General features: G+C 43.7%; 1 protein-coding gene across 5 annotated transcripts; it reads left to right on the forward strand.

Annotated features, from left to right (window-relative positions):
* The first annotated feature begins 1,456 nt into the window (after nt 1-1,456).
* Nucleotides 1,457-17,184, forward strand: LOC121680558 (uncharacterized protein KIAA1958). Of its 5 annotated transcripts, none has more exons than XM_042059965.1 (5): nt 1,457-2,545; nt 7,024-7,149; nt 7,687-8,172; nt 8,482-8,695; nt 12,109-12,121. In XM_042059965.1, exons 1-4 carry the CDS (start codon nt 1,468-1,470, stop codon nt 8,670-8,672), a joined length of 1,881 nt encoding a protein of 626 aa, XP_041915899.1. In that variant the 5' UTR covers nt 1,457-1,467; the 3' UTR covers nt 8,673-8,695; nt 12,109-12,121. The 5 variants fall into 5 exon arrangements, with proteins under 5 accessions (XP_041915899.1, XP_041915898.1, XP_041915900.1 ...); XM_042059964.1 differs by lacking the exon at nt 12,109-12,121 and adding an exon at nt 8,733-11,029 and having other exon boundaries at nt 8,482-8,702; XM_042059966.1 differs by lacking the exons at nt 7,024-7,149; nt 7,687-8,172; nt 8,482-8,695; nt 12,109-12,121 and adding exons at nt 11,047-11,226; nt 11,576-11,779; nt 12,171-14,111.
* The last annotated feature ends 72 nt before the right edge of the window (nt 17,185-17,256 follow it).

Genomic DNA, 17,256 nt, shown 5'->3' on the forward strand with positions numbered 1-17,256 from the left:
CTGACACACACACACACAATGCCTGTCACTGAGGGTCAAGGCCTGTGTGAGGGGTCTCTCTGTATCTGATGTTTCTGAGCATAGACAGAGAACATGGGGTGTGAAGATGGAATTTGGTTCAGCAGGTCTGTTTAAAATTAAATTGAACATTAAAACTGCTGTACTTCATACACAAGATCAGTACTACACACAGGCACACATGCTAAATGAAAAAATCAATAAAACTGGTCAACAATGTCATTACCCTATTTGCTTATTCAATTGTTTAGAAACAGTTCGACTGAAAATGTCCTGTATTTTCATCACACCAGCTGACAGACAAGTGACTTATTACGCGTTTCCTGTCTACGCGGAAGTACCCAATTGCGCAGGTGCGACCATAATCATTGTATTGTGTTAAAAAACATCTATATGCACGAAAACATTAGTTTAATCGGGAATAGTCGCACATGAAACCTTCAAAGAACGGATTGTTAACGTTCTATATGTGAATGGTTAAAACGCCAAGGAATTCTCCTACATTAAGGTATGGTCAAATGTCTCATTATTGATGTCTTTGTTTCAATATGATGGGTTTTCACCAGCCAAATGCATACGTCTGTTGAGATATTGGCCGCTAGCTGGAGATGCTAATGCCTGGTTAATTCATTAACAACATGTCAGAAAACAACGGGTTCTCCCAAAGCCATATAGATCAAATTAGGGAGATCCTTCATTGCAGACAAAACATTGAACGTGTTGTGTTGTAAATAATGGATTCTAATGGGTTATTTGTTTAGTTAGTTTGTTAAAGTATCGACGAGTATCGACATTATGACACATTAGTTCATTTTATTATTAGGAGAATTGATATGGTCGACCTTTATGACTAAATTGATCTTTTTTATTATTATTTTTTTTTTTATGTAAGCACGTTTCCCCCAAGCGCAGCGCTTAAAACTGTATGCTACACCTTGTTTACATCCGATGTTTCACCACTTGTCTTATCAATAAACTTTGCAAAAAGATTGCAAATAGATTGCATTTTGACAATGTAAATCTTGACAGTCCCGAGCAAAAAGACAATGTCAGGTATTTATCGATGTCTACCCGCTCTGCCAAACTTTTCAAATCCATAGGCAAACTAAAAAAGCCATACGTTTAGATAAAACTTTGAAAACATGACTCTTCGAGGTAAGATCGACGTGGCAACGTTGCACGATTTCGATTTTTTTTTCACCTGTAAGGTTTAGTATGGGTAAATCGTTACGTTACGAAAAGTCTCATAGCATCATGTGGTTCAAGGTCATATTGTTTGGTTATTATAACGACCAACGAGACCATCGAACACCATTATTCATTTTAATAATGTATTGATTATTGATATCTAAAACTAGATTATAACATGTGCATTACTGTAAGTAGCAATTCGTGAATCATACTTTATTAACTCTTTGGGTGTCCTTTTACTAGGGGAGGCAGCTCAACATGGAAGACTGTTTGCACACCTCCTCCGACAACCTGGCCAAGTTGGTCAAGTGGGCGCACAGCCACGGAACCATCTGCACCCTCATCCCCAGCCTCAAGCACCTGCTCACCGAGGGTGCCCATGGCAACCTCACTGCGCTCTGGGGTTGCAGTGCGGGCCACGCCTACCACTGGCCCCTGACAGCCACCTGTAAGACAAGCCAGAAGGAGCGCGTTTGTTACCCAGACAGCCGGAGCATCAACGCGGAGAGTCTGATGCAAGGAACCACGGGTGGCTCGGGCAGCCAGAGGGAGCGCTTCATGGACCGCAGCGGCGGCAAGGGCAAGAGCAACTGCGTGCAAGCGGGCGACTCGTGCGACTTTTCCAACTGCAGCGAGCCATCTGAAGCGGACGACAACACGGAGGAGTACAACAGCAACCTGTTCGATATCGTCTGTGAGTCGTCCGCCACGGATGAGGACGGCGACTCTGAGCCTCACCAGCAACAGCACGCGGCGCTCCGCAAGAGGACTGCCCCTGGTGGCGGAGGAGGAGGAGGAGGAGGAGGTGGAGGGGAGCATGAGGCAGAGGAGCGCTCGGGGGATCCCGTCCTGAAGAAGATCAAGCAGGAGACGGCGGAAGACTACTACACCGTGGCAAATGCCCAGCTGGCTGCCGGTATGCTCTCTGAGGGAGGCCCCTCGTCCACGGTCGTCTCCCAGTCGCCGCGGCCGAGCTCCCTGACCCGCCCCTCGTCCCACTCCTCTCTCTCCCACAAACTGTCGTCGGTGGACGGGGACTCCCTGGGCGTCTCTCCCTTGCCCATGGGCAGCAGCTCCTCCCCGCACCCCCAGACAATGCTCCGGCCCATGCGTGCCCCCACCCACACTGCCCAGAGCAAAGCTCCCGGTCAGAGCTCGGGTGCCCCAGCAGGAGCCTTATCCCTGCCCAGCAAGAGCGAACTGCTAGACAGGATGCCAGGGGACGAGCTGGCCAAGTCGGCAGTGTCGTACGGAGACCTGGGCGGAGGGCTGAACCCAGAGCTGGACCTGATGACGGGGCAAGCCTTAAACGCTGACTCCAGAGCGGAAGCCTCGGGTAAAGTCTTGCACCTGTTTGCTTATTTTATTTGATTTTATGTTTTCTTCTTTCGATCATACCTCTCTTTTTTTGTTCTTTGCTCTTGGCTTTAAATGTGTAGTTCTTGATTAAGTCGGAAACTATTAGCTTTTTTTTTTATTATTACTCAGTGACTTTCTTCTGTAGTAATAATAATAATAATGCGTTTATTTTATATAGCACCTTTCTCAAACCCAAGTTCGCTTAACATAGTAGAAGGAAAGCATAACAACAGACAGACAAACAATAACAAAACAATAACAATACAACAAGTTATGTGTATGGAGCTATGTGTTGGGTGTAGAGGAGAAGTGATCATTAAACAAAAAGGTCTTGAGATGTGCTTTGAAGAAGGGAAGAGATGGACAGTCACAAAGAGGATGGGGGGGGGGGGGGGTGGTTCCAGAGTTTGGGGGCCAAGGCACTGAAGGACCTGCCACCCAGGGTGGAGAGTCTGGTGCGGGGGATAGATAGGAGGTTTGGGTCAGAGGATCTGAGTGAGTGGGAGGGAGTGTAAGGGGTCAAGAGGTTGCATATGTAGGAGGGAACAAGGTTGTGGAGGGCTTTGAAGGTGAGTAGTAGTACTTTGTATTTAATCTGGGACGGAACTGATAGCCAGTGAAGTTGATGGAGAATGGGGGTGTGTCTGCAGATCGTTTGGTATGGGTGAGGAGTCTGGCTGCAGAGTTTTGAATGTATTGCAATCTTTGAAGGGATTTAGTGGGGAAGGTTTGGAGAACATGCTTTTAGGACCAATCAGCAGAATTTCTGTTTTATCTGGGTTGAGTTTGAGAAAATGGTTTTGTATCCATGAAAGGCAGTCAGTGAGGGAACGTGGTGGGGGTCAGAGGGAGCCTCTCTTCTTTAGCTCCAGATTTCAGGAAAATAGTAAGCTGCAAACAGTTTAGCTACCTCTCAGTAATGTAGAAAATCATTATAAATATATTGTTGGTTTTATTTGTTTTCCTGATATTGTGAAGTTCTTTATATAAGAATGGTAGTAATAGCAATGGTATAATTTCATTTTAGCAACAAATGCTGGTCTGTGGAAACATTTTAGGCCTATTCTAGACCTGTAACTTGTTTTTCAGATTAAAGTATGCCCATTACTGCCAATCCACTTATGTTAATCTCATGCAAATCAAGCAAGGTGATTAGCAAGTCTATTAATTAAGCATATTTGTTCAAGCACATTTGGTACACTACTGCCAATAGCAGTGAACCACGCAAGGCTGCTCAGCAGTTAAAAACCTGCTCTCTTAGGAGAAAATGCTACTTTTTGCGTGATGTGAATTTCAATGACCCATTTGGCATTACACAATAGAGCTGAATTAGACCCATTTTGCATTCTTAAATGGAACTTATGAGGTTCATTTTCAGATATCACTCACTGCCTGACTGTGATTGCATGTTGTATGTTGCAGTGTAGCACCATGCAGGCAGCGTCATGTCCGTGCGCATATTAGTCCTCATCTCGCCGTGCCGTCTCCCATCCGTGCTGTGGCAGCCTTTGTTCTGATTTATTCATTTAATAACATTTACGAGGCGTCGGCCGCAGCGTCGCCGTGCCGTCAAGACTGTATTACATTTATCATGCGGTGCAGTGCTGAAGACGAGACCCCCTCCCCCCATCTTCCTCCTCCTCCCCCATCTTCCTCCTCCTCCTCCTTCTCCTCCTCCTCCCCCCATCTTCCTCACCCCCCCCCCATTCTCACATCACAACTGCCGACCTACACCCATCTGTCGGCTGATGGAGGACTGGGTGGCGGCTGTGGGGAGGGGGACAGAAGAGGGGTTGAGGGCTGTCAATCATCGGGGCAGTGAGGCAGAACCATAGCCACGCTGTCAGGATCAGTGACACTGACGGAGGGGAAGAGAGGAGGGGTGTGTGTGTGTGTGTGTGTGCGTGCGTGCGTGTGTGGTCTAGGGGTCGGCCCGTAATAAGAGGCAGCATTTGCTACATCACCCAGATGAGGCTGTCTTCAGGTTTTGATGGTGTGAGGAAGCCGTCACTTTCAATTAACTCAGTCACACAAACACAGTCTCTCTCACTCTCTCTAATATCCTCTCTCTCTCACTCTCACACACACACACTCACTCACTGATATATATTCTCTCTCTCTCTCTCTCTCTCTGACACTCATTCACTTACTCACATACACTCACATATGCACGCACACACACACACACACACAGAAACACAAGAGACAACCGTGTTGGTTTGATGTTGATTTTTGGAATTTTGCAAGGGAGACAATGTATTCAGATAGCCTCTATTCTTTTGCTGTCTGACTCACTCATCTAAAATTAATCTTCTCAGGCAAGATCTACACTATTGTGAATTCGTTTTAATACGGATTTTAGGAGCATCTCTCAGAGATGACATTCAGGAAATTGCTTCGGATAAAAGCATCTACTAAGCAAACATCAAAACACTAACAATCAGTGCTATTCCATCAAGTCTGTTTACCATTAGGTGATCACTAAAGTGTTGCTCCATGAGCTTCAATACTTAATGTTCACCAAGTGCTTCATCACACCATTTTAGGCTTAGGGCCTATTCACAGCAATAACGATAACAATAACCACCATAACGATAAAAGCGTTCACACAGAGCAACGATAAACAAAGTCTCTTGTTAATGAATGTGACGGTTAAAATTCGATGGGTTCTGATTGGCTATTAGCTTTTTATCGTTCTGAAAATTACTCTGAAAGTGATCCCCAACGATATCGTTGTCGTTATCGTAGTAGTTTATGTGTGAACGTCATCATTCATATTAACGAGAACAATATTTATTTATTGTTATCGTTATCATTCTTGGTGTGAATGAGCCTTTACTCTACAGGCCTCACCAGCCCAATCATGCTTCACCAGTATTACCGATTCACCGGTCATCAGTGCAAGTATTTTTTACAGTCTATGGTCAAAATATATTAGCCTTCACAAACCTATGTGGATGTGCACTCTACAGATGAAGCCCAGACTAGAGCTATACGGAAACCCCACTGGTAACGTGGGTTGCAATGGCCATAATTATAAATGATAAAAAGAGGCTATGCGTTAAATCAGCTTAGCCAAATACTGACCAGTGTAGCCCAAAAAACTGACCTTTTCTTCATAACGGATTGGTTTTGCTTCTGAGATTTGGTGTATGTAATCATTTTCCTACAGATGTTTATTTTATAGCCAACATCAGTTTTGCTCATGGTAAAGCCCTCATCCATTCAAATGTCAACATCGACCCTTTCATTTCAATATAATATAATACAATACAATATAATATCATATATCCATTAGATTTCACAGGACCATATTTAATCACAATTTTTGTGATTTGTGATTTCTAATACATTATAGAGTATAATAGCGTATTGATGTGAAAAAATGTGCATGGAGTTGTGCCTAGATCTCTGCTGCAGTTCTGCTGTCTTCATGTCTGATGGCCCGTTCTCATGCTCAGCATTTACTGCCCGTATATTTTAGCGTTTCAGTTGAGAAGGGAACGCTAGAGGCCATTTTTGATTGTCACGGCGACGATCTTAACCTATCACAGTGCAGGTGAGTTCTTCTTGTGTTTTTAACATTCTCTTTGTGTGGAAAGTTAGACTGCTATTTTAAAATTCAACTAATCTTAGCCAGTTAGTAAGTCCATTGACTAGAAAAAAGTTAGTTGACCAATTTAGTGACTAGCCTAGTTCAGTTGTTATACTGTTCTGTTTCTGTTGATTTCAAGGCATGAACAAGTTTATGATCCCCACTTACAGGTCTGCCAGAGATGGAAGAAGATGGAATTTGGAGTGTTCCATGCTGCCTGTTTATACAATGGTTAGTTTGCCTGTATTTGGTACTTAGTAAAACAGCCTTGTGTGTTTTAAAGTGATTTTCTTTTTTTTTTTGTTCGTTTTAATTTATTGTAGCCTCAGGTAGTTTGAATGACAGATTATATGTATCAGTAATAGGTGTAAGGTTTTCTATGTTTATATAGAATTCAAACCTTTTGTCTTGACTAGATTAATTTCATAAAATAAAAAGTATAATACCCACCTGATTATGTTATGTTTTTATTTACCTTCCCAGGCAGTGACAAGTTTTGTCTGGGATCTTAGTGATTTAAAAGGTTTCTTAAGTGCTTTGCTTAAGTGCTATATCACATGCATTAATGGGTTTTCATGAAGTGTTGTATAATAGTATTTCCATGAATTGAAGTCACAATTTGAGTACTTAATTATCATTTCTTATGGTGTTGCCAGTGAGATGTCTTTTCTCCAATGGAAAGGTGGAAGCTTTTGTATTGTATTTTTATCTACAAATCATCCTCACAACTCTCTGTGTACAAAGACAGTGACCTTAAAAACTGTTTATTTCACTGTTTATTTCACCAAGTCAGTTAATATCAGTGTTAACTTTAGTGAAGTACCAGGCATTCCTCTAAATGTGCCCTGTTTTCATTGCAGGCTGTTTGGGTTACTCCGCCCAGGCGAGAGGCTCAGCAGAGGGGTCCATGTCATTTTTCTATAACTCCACTAACGAGTTATCTGTCCAAGGCAAACAGCAGCTCGAAGAATTTGTTTCGAGTATAGGTGAGACGCCATCCCACTCACATGTCAAAACAGCTTTATAGTTGTCTATGAAGGTTAATTTAGGCAGCCAGGTGATAGTAGTTCTTTTAAAAAGTTTAATTTTTAAAAAGTTTAAAAAGTTGTCTTGTAGAAGTTTTATAGATTTTCAGTGTATGTTTAGTCAAGAATGGAGTTGATCAGGTGGGCTTTAGAGAGTCAACATCCTATCCATGCTTTCCTTAAGATGATTAAAACATGGAGAATCTTTTTGAGCAGTGTTGCTGGGCAATCACATGATCGGCTCCAAGTGTTTTGATTGGATACTTACAGCAAGTTGCCTAGTAATGGCTAAAGGTATCCACATAGAAAATGGTTGCCCAGTATGAACAAGAAAAGTGCCCGAACAACATGGTTAAAAAATGTTGTCCGACAACATTGCTCAAAACGTTTCCCATTGTCTTAGCAGCCTGATTTCAGCGTGTGGTTTTACTTTCCCGATTGCCTCATGTTTCCAGTTCTCGGTGTGGCTCAAATACCTACGATTGTTCTGTCACACAGATCCCGGCACTCTTCACAGCCTTCAGGCGGTCATCGGTAAGATCCTCACTCTACGTGAGCGAGCGCCTGCCCAACACTCACAGCGGGTCAAGCGCCCTCGCCGACGTAGCCTTCACCAACCACACCCACCACAACCACACCCACACCCACACCCACACCAACATCAGCCCCAGGACAGTGCACCGTCGCTGGGGCAGATGTGGGAGGAGCACCCCCTGGAGGTGGTGGGTCAGGGAGGGGCAGGCCATGGCTCTCCTGGGCCTGGTCAGCAGGAGCTGTACACAGGCTGTGGCGTGTACCTGCCCACAGTGCGCCTGGCCGCCATGCACCAGGAGTCCAGGCAGGACTGCATGCGCCTGTTCCACCAGCTGTTCGAGCACTTCTTCAGCGAGGATGACCTCATTGGAGCTGTGGCCTTTGGGAAGAGGGGCAAAGTGCCAAAAGGCAAGAAGGTTCTGGATCGAAGGATTGTGGATGGAATTATCAGTGAGTAGAACCGTCCATGTTCTGATGATTGTACTTGGGAAGGGGGAAAACAAATGCGGAAAAAATGGCTCAGAATGCGATTCAATGAATGGATAAGTATATTGAGCAGTTCACATAATAGATAGATATGTAATTCACTCTGAGGTGAAAAAAAAAACACAGACAATGTTTTTGCATTTTAGATGCAACTTGTCTGGTCTGTGTTTTCATTTCAGTAAAATGTTGATCCTCTCATAAAGTCTTGGCCTTTTTGCTCCTTGTTTAGTTTCAGTATGACATCACACCAACCAACTCTCCATCTCTTTGCAGCGTATGTTCTCCGCTGCTCCTCATTGGACGGCTGGACGTCAGTGGACTCGTCCAAGCTGAAGAAAGCCTGCATCAACAAGTGCAGGATGCGGATGAGCCAGCGGCGAAGGCTGGGCCAGATGACCTTCTTTAACCCTGAGGATTACATGATGGGGACCTCGGACCTACAGCCCTCAGCCGACGACTTTTAAAGTCTGTGTGTGTGTGTGTGTGTGTGCGGGGGGGGGGGGGGGGGCTGCTGCTGCTGCTGCTGCAGCTGACCATAACTTAAAGCAACACAATGTAGTTTTTTTACCTCTAAATAACAGCTTCCAACTGATTTGTATGATGCACATCTGTATACTCATTTGATGTGCCATGCCCTGCGAGCCTGGTATTCTCACTATGTTGACCCCACAGCACTAAATGGGTGCCCAGTGGTTTGACAATTGACTAAAAGGGGAATTCCTTGTTTTTGTTGATTATTTTCTTATTTTTCATGAGTGATGTATTTTTGTACTGTCTCCTTATGATCATTATTATAATGAAAAAAAAGAAAAGAAAGTAAGAAAAAAGAGACAGAGAAAAGAAAAGGAAAAAATAGTCCTCCATTGTGGGGGGGGGGGGGGGGATAAAAAAAAAAAAGGGGGGGGGGGGATTCCTACATTGTGTTCCTTTAATAACCATATTTTAGTAAGAGGGAGAACCAAATAAGGAGAAGGGCTGTGGGAAACGTAAACAGATTTTAAGTGACCCTTGCCACAGAACTGACCACTAGAAGTAGATAGTGTGCCCTGTTATGCAAAACAGAACTGACCACTAGAAGTAGATAGTGTGCCCTGTTATGCAAAACAGAACTGACCACTAGAAGTAGATAGTGTGCCCTGTTATGCAAAACAGAACTGTAATCTGAAACTCAAGAGATTTCATGGAACAGCGTGTAATCTATGTACACTAATTGTAGGACGTGTTAAGATCTCTTGTGTGCCGGTTACATTGTTGTTTGTAGAGTAGTATTTATTTTCATATGAATGTATATGAAACTAGTTTCATTGCTGTACATTTCTATGATTAATGTAGAACTAAGGTGTTCTGTTTATTGTCTGTCAGTTTTATCATTCCATGTATTTAATGTGAGAAGTAAAAAGGGAAATCTAAATGACTCTCTCAATTCTTCAAGACCCTCAGACAGATCCACCATAATGGCTGTCAGCAACATTTCAAATATTTAATTGTGCTATACATTTCTGGAAGAATAAACTGGCGCTGCATTTAAGATTGTTCTGATCATTTCATTTCATTGAAATTTTGGTCTGATGGTGGATCAAAACAACCGGGTTTAATCTTCTGTATTTGCATGTATAATAAATGATAGGATGCAAGCCATCTACTGTGGTGTTGACATGGAAACGGAGATTTTAATACGTAACATGACAAGTAAATTCTACTTACAATTATTCACGATTACTTTTTAATACACTTCTAGGTATTAATCAGAATTGATCAGTCGTCGTAAACATGTAGTTCAGGTTACACAATGCATTTCTCAAAACATTTCTCTCAAACGCACACATACAGTACATGCTAGTTCAAGCAAAGTAATTATGTAATAACCAAGACCAACTGTGCAGTTGAAGAGAGGGACAGGAGAGAGAGGAACATAGTCCCTGTAGTAGCAGGTTAGCAGGTGGGTCTAAGTCTCTCTTGGATCTAATTACCTTGACAATTTTATGTTGTCTTTTTATGTATTATTATTTTGGACCTGACCAACTTTTCTTTGCCACCATCTTGCATTTTAGATGCCATGTTTTTTGGAAACTATTTTAGATTTTTATAGTGACTGTTGTTTTTGTAGTTTTAGCAATGTTACGCAGAACAGTTAGTTAATATGCTTATACTAGGTCTAATCAAGTCAAATTGAATTTTAGATGGCATGTTTTTGGGAACTATTTTTGTAGTGCCTGTAGTTTTGTCGTTTTAGCAGTGTTACGTAGAGCAGTTAGTTAGTTAATATGCATATACTAGGTGTAGTCAAGTCAAATTCCATTCTGACAATTTGTTATTAACAAAATATAAAAACATTTGTTTGTACTGACATGTAATAAAGCATGCATGTATTCTAAACAATCAGAGATATGTATCTGCTCCATAAAAAAAAAGACTCAATCTGGATCTTCTGAGCTGAGGCAGCTTTACATATGACAGTGCCTCAAAATTGGAGATGTTTTTACTTCATTTAAATGAGGCCCTGTCCTATCCAGATTGTGTTAGCAATGCTACATCAGAGCAGTTGGGAATTATTATAATCTATCAAGCGGTCAGATGGGCTTCAAACCACATGTTGTTACACTGGCCATTCGTTTCGAGGTTGCAGTTGCATATTCACACATTTGTAGTTTGTGTTTTTTTCCCTTTTAAATACATTTCAATGGTTTGACCATTTTAATGTACAGTTCAAGTTCATTTCTCCATTATCTTCTCTGTGTGTCTGCCATTCTATACAGCATTCTGTAATACCTTTTGTAATACCTTTCAAAATGCCGAACGCAATGTCCTAACGTGTGGCGTGTCTCCTTTCCTGCGCAGTGTCTCCGGCGATGTTTGAGATTGAGCGTCTGAAGGCCCTCCTGCAGGCGGAGAAGAGCAAGAGTGAGATGATGGGTGAGACCATCAGCAGCCTGAAGCAGGACAAGGAGCTGCTGCAGCAGGAGCTCACCAAGAAGGCCGAGCTCATCTGCGACTTCCTGCAGGACCAGCTGAGGCCAGGTGAGCACTTCCTGTGGAGGCTAGTGAAATGGCATTACAGAGGTTGTGCAGTGTTGCTCTGTGTGTGTGTGTGTGTGTGTGTGTGTGTGTGTGTGTGTGAGAGTATGCGTAAGTATGCGTGTGTGTGTGTGTGTCCGTAGTGTTGGTCTGTGTTTGTGTGTGTGTGTGTCCGTGTGTGTGCGTAGTGTTGGTCTGTGTTTGTGTGTGTGTGTGTATGTATGTCTGTGCCTATATATTTGTTTATATGTGTTTTGGGAGTGAGGGATATGTTGTGTACACCCCTGTACTTTGGGCTGTCATTCATTTCTGCCTGTTCATATTGTGTGTTCTTCACGGTGTTGTGTTACAGAAAAAAGGAGGCCCCATTCGTCCAATCAGATGGAACCAGGAAGCTCTCATCAGCTAATCAACAACTATCCTGAGGAGGGGGGCGGGCAGTTTGAGTCTGCTCCCCTGTTCGACTCCTTCGAGGAGGTGGAGCTTCATCCCCTGGACAGACAGAGGATCAAGATCTCCAAGAGATGTCGAGAGGGGGAGAACACTCGAGTGCGCAGTAAGTTCTGTACTGTACAGCTCCACCATAGATATCTGTTCAGCCTGCCTTGATACCACTCAGTCAGACTGGTCATCTATCTACACGCTAAACCAGAGTCTTTATTAAAGGTCTTTGGCTAAATGAATAAATGTAAATGTAAATCAATCTATTTATCTATGCTGGTGTATGTTTTCTTATATATAGTTTCTTATTCTTTCTTCATGTTTTTTTATAAGCCCTTAATTCTAAAGCATGACTTTTCCTCAAAAAATGGCAGCTTTCATAATAGCACCATGTGTTTTTTTCTGACAAGGAGATATTTTAATTTACTACAACTGTGATGGAAGGTGTGTGTGTGTGTGAGTGTATGAGGTGGTAATACTAGTGCATGTATTGTGTGTGTCCGCAGTGAAAAACGTGGTGGGAGTGATTGCGCGGTACATGGCCGCACTGCAGGAGTTCCGCCGCAGCGTCTCCATGAAAGTGGCCTTCGACCGCATCGGCGTTGACCGCAACACCATTTCACGCACGGCGGCCATCGCCGAGCTCAGCCTGGCCGCACCCGAAGTCTTCCACGCGTTGCCCCCGTGGGACGAGAAGGAGGAGACGCTCGCCCACTACGCCGTCCGCTGCCGACAGGCCATGGACGATGGCATCAAAGCCAAGATCAAAACCATGAAAGCCAAGGGGGAGCTCCTGCCAATCGTCAGCAGATGAGAGGCCTGTACAGTTTACACAGAGATGTTCTAAATGACCTTTTTCACACGGCAGCCATTTTGGATGTGACATATCTGGCAGGTCCAGGTGTTACTAATAACAATAATCAAGGTTCTGATTCTACTACACTTAAATTGACTACATGGACGTATTTAGTAACACCTGAGGTCCGCTCAAATTCGCGAACATAGGCGAACGTTGGCGAATAATCACAAACAGTGTGCGGAGGTAGTTCTCCGCAAACATAAAGTGGAACTGGACGTGAGCTTGATGGGAAGGGGATAATGCAATTACCGTTACAATGGAATGTTAACACCAAATCGTTCAAAGAAAACATGTTCACCACAAACGTTCGCCACTGTTTGCCAAATTTGAACACACCTCTGCTTGCCCTACTATTTCGGCTCCCGCACACAGTTGCGTGCGTTGCAGTGCTGGAGTCACATCCCGTTCACTTTACATGGGCTTACGTCATCCGTAGCCGAACTGTCCCGTCGCTCACGTTGAAAAGTTCAGCTGTTGCTGCACCGACGGACGGCACCAGCCAATCAAATGACGAATAAGCAAACAACAGACGGCACCAGCCAATCAAATTACGGTTATACCTTAAGTCATTTGCATAGCTACTGTCGGGAACACCCACTGGCATGCGGTGACGGAACGCAACTGTGTGCGGGATCCGTTTCATGTCAAAATGGCTGCCGTGAAAAAGGTCTATTGGGAGTGGGGCTTGGACCCCACTGGGAGATTGGAATCTGTTTTGTTTAAATGGACATGTTCCCCAAGCTTAAGCTAGTTACCTGTTATGCTTTTACAACCGAAGATTGGAATCTCCCTCTGTAGAACATCTCTGCTTTAGTTCAATCCAACCCCACTGCCCAAATTCACAGGCAGTTCACTCCCAATGATGGCTGTGACTGTGGGGGTGTTTATCTGATTTTTTTCTCTCTTTTGGCCTTATGTTCTAATCACCTCGTTCCCAGATGTGTTTGCCAACTTTTTTCCCCAGTCCTTGTCCATCACTGATAAGCTAGAACATTCGTAGAACATAGGCAGAACATTCATGTGTCAGAACACTCATGTCATTTGAATGATAGTTGTGATCACTAATGGTTGATTTGGATATTAGTTGTGCTGGATTGCAGTTTCCCTTTCCACTCAGGTGTCAGTAGCCCCCCCCCGGTTTTCAGTTGATAAGAAAATAACAACAAAAAAAAAGTTTTGCTTCGTTTTTTTCGAAGAAAACGGCATGCTCACTTTCATGCGGATGATACTGTAAGGTGTCTTTCGTCTGTTAACCCCTGTTCCCTGTCAATTCATATCTTAAATTGTGTAATTTTAGTATGTTTGTGAAGGCACCATGTAAGCTAAATTGTTTCTGATCAAGGAACTACTACTCTGTACCCGCTTATAATGATGTCAATTAAAAAAATCCATAATATGCTGAAACATTTGTGTTGATTTCTGTGGAATAATATAGCACTTGAAAGTTCTCTTCTCTCTCGGAGGTCTCTACGATGATATTTCTGTGACTTGATTTGCGTGTGGTGATTTGCATCAGTAAATCTCAGAATCAATTCAATTACAAAAAAACCACCAAAAGATCACTAATAAAACATTTATTTCAAAACCATGCCTGTTTTCATAACCTGTCTCTGTGTTGTCATAAATATCTGCCTTCATATAATAATTTTCAAAGTGCAAGTCTCAAGATGAGTCATTTTGTTCTTAAAACAAAATAAGACAGCTAGATTACAATGTGGTAGACAAACATGAATCCCAAATTTGAATAGTGTCCTGCAACTCTGTTGGAAACCTAGTTACCATCAACATCAACCGGATCAGTCGGTGGCTTTCATTACAACCGATTGTTGTGTCAGATACAATTTGTCATAGAAAAGACGTAATGCCACCCCAACGTCCAGATACAGTTAAAGCCTTTGACCTTTTTCTTTCAAGTACGTACCTGTTACTTTAGAAGTGACTACCATAACACTACTGCTAAAGGGAGTTCTCCTTTAGTCATTCCTGAAGTCATCACAATGGAGAAAGAAAGCATCTTTTTGCTTTTGTTTTCCCGCAGAGATGGAGGACCATAGTGAGGCCTACCGCGAGCAGAACGAGAAGACCATCCGCAGCACCCAGACTGCCATCCGCAACTTTCGCGACTTCCTCATCGCCAAGTACCCCGCCGAGACCCGCGAGATCTACGGCATCCCACCGCAGGAGCTGGACGCCTACCTGGCCTCGTTCTTCGTGGACGCCCGCCAGAAGGACGGCTCCGAGTACGAGCCCAACAGCCTGGCCAACTACCAATGCGGCCTGGAGCGTTACCTGAAGGAGCAGCGCTACCACTACAGCATCACCCGTGACAAGGAGTTCCGCCGCTCACAGGAGGCCTTGAAGCAGAAGCAGCTGGAGCTCAAGTTCAAGGGTAAGGGAAACAAGCCACACAAGTCCATGAAGCTGACCGTAGCGGACGAGCTGCTGCTCAGGAAGAGGGGTCTCCTGAGCCGCTACAACCCCGAGGGGCTGCTCAACCTGGTGTGGCTCAACAACACCAAGGCGTTCGGCCACTGCACGGGCTTCCACAGCTCCGCACTGAAGTGGGGCGACATCCGGCTGATCACTTCCGAGTCGGGCCTTGAGTGCCTAGAGTGGACGTACCAGGACCTGAGCGACGTCAATGCCAAGACGCGACGTTCGGGCACCGAGTGCCGCATCTATGCCACACCGCAGGACGCCCAGACGTGCCCCGTGCAGGACTACAAGGAGTACGCCCAGCGGCGGCCCCAGGCCATGTTCTACGAGGACGCACCCTTCTACTTGTCCATCAAGCCCGTGGTGAACCTGGCCGCGCTGCACTGGTTCAACTGCCAGGCACTGGGCAAGAACAAGCTGGCCAAGATGGTGAAGACCATGTGCGAGAAGGGCAACATCCCGGGCCGCAGGACCAACTTCAGCGTGTACCAGAGCTGCAGCTCGCTGTCCGAGGCGCAGAGCAATCAGCTGGTGCTCATCTGTAACAACCTCAGCCAGCAGGCCAGCCACTCCATGAGCGGCCACGCCGGCGGGCCCACTAACTTCGTCATCGCCGGATCCTTTGACCCTGCTGATTCCATGTAGCTCTGGGGCGGATGTGGACTGACCAGTGGTCAACCCCCCCCCCCCCCCCAATCAGAAAAAGTTTGAATGTTGTGAAAATAAAAAACAGAATGTGATAATCTACAAACCAAGTAAACCTATATTTAGCTGCAAAGAGGACGTAGACAACATATCAAATGTTAAAAATGACAAATTTGACTATTTCATGGAAAATATAAGCATATGCGCGTTCTTCGTTTCAAAAAAAGTTGGGACGGGCCAACAAAATGCTGGAAAAGTTGTGTGTAATGATAAAGACAACAAAAGGTTGAACATTTCACAACTGATGAAGTTAACTGGCACAATGATTTGGTATGAAAGGAGCATCCCAGGGACACTGAGTCTCTCAGAAGTAAAGATGTGTAGGTATTTATCACTCTGTAAAACCAGTGTGGGCAAATGATGAAAATGATAAGAATAATGAAAAAACAGTATTAAGAAGACCCCAGACTGTTATCCTATAAATCCTATATTGGGCAAGAATGGGACAACATTTCATTCTCAAAACTCTAGCAATGTTGTCTATGTCCTTTTTGCAGCTAAATGTGGGTTTACTTAATTTGTAGATTATCACATTCTGTTTTTATTGGCATTTTACACAATGTCCCAACTCTGTCTTATCTGGGGTTGTACTGTGATTTAGGAGGTCCTGCAGGAGAGAGAAAGCGGAATACCTTAGTGTAGCCTTGAGCATCTTCCATATTCATGTATGTGTCTTATTACAATGTTATGCTCCGTTGACATATACTGTATTTTATACTGAGAGGCGTAGACCACTGTTCTTATCCGTCATGCTGTCAAATTCAGGGAACTGCTCTTCGCTGTCTTCAAACGGTCACTTCTGTGTCTGTACTCGAAAGTCTAGTCTTTGGACTCAGTTCTGGCTCTGTAAATAATAAACTAAGTGGCTAGGCAGGAGTCATGGGTTGTGTCCACAAGTATGGAATGAACCTCAATAGTACCATTCTTGCTAGTAACATCGTTGTCAGAGTCCTTGTCAGTCTACTACAGTACAAGGGATAAACGTTTGACTTTCGGACAGCCTTGTCTGACTTAACAATCGGCAAATGGGCTCCACATAGAGCATGTTCTAGGCTTTAGGACGTACCCATACTCTACTCCAGCCAATCCAACCCTTGATGCTGGAGCACAGAAGGGAGTGGTGTAATCACTTTGGCTGTTCAGCTCAAATATCAATAACCTACCATAAGAATTGCAAACTGCTCCCTTGGGTCTTTTTCACATTGTTGTTGCGTATATATGAAAGAATCCTATTTGGGTGCTAATTGTAGTGACAAGGCAGAATGCAGCAAACAGACCAATGTGGTTCCGTCGTATTTTTGTCTTCATGTATGTTAAGTGTTCTATGTTTTTCTATTTACTGAAATAGCACTGTTATAAATACAATACTTTGCCTTTTGCCCAATTTCTTAAGTGCATTTATATCAAGAGTTATTTACAGACAAGACTGCTTGCAGAAACTATATTTAACAATGTGCATTATTACTACAAAGTATTATTAAACAAAATAGTACATGTGTGTAACTATAACAGATATGGATGTCCAGATTCTAAAATTATATGCCTGACTCTCCATTTGCCATGACAGCACTGTTCTAAAATGTGTTATGGAA

This window comes from Alosa sapidissima, chromosome 13 (assembly GCF_018492685.1).
Source record: "Alosa sapidissima isolate fAloSap1 chromosome 13, fAloSap1.pri, whole genome shotgun sequence".
NCBI classification, from domain to species: domain Eukaryota; kingdom Metazoa; phylum Chordata; class Actinopteri; order Clupeiformes; family Clupeidae; genus Alosa; species Alosa sapidissima.

Bases quoted from the DNA above. Each gene is read 5' to 3' on its own strand.
- LOC121680558 (XM_042059962.1), top strand. From the start codon at position 1,468: ATGGAAGACTGTTTGCACACCTCCTCCGACAACCTGGCCAAGTTGGTC. The intron at 2,546-14,561 runs GTAAAGTCTTGC...GTTTTCCCGCAG, and splicing joins CTCCAGAGCGGAAGCCTCGG to AGATGGAGGACCATAGTGAG.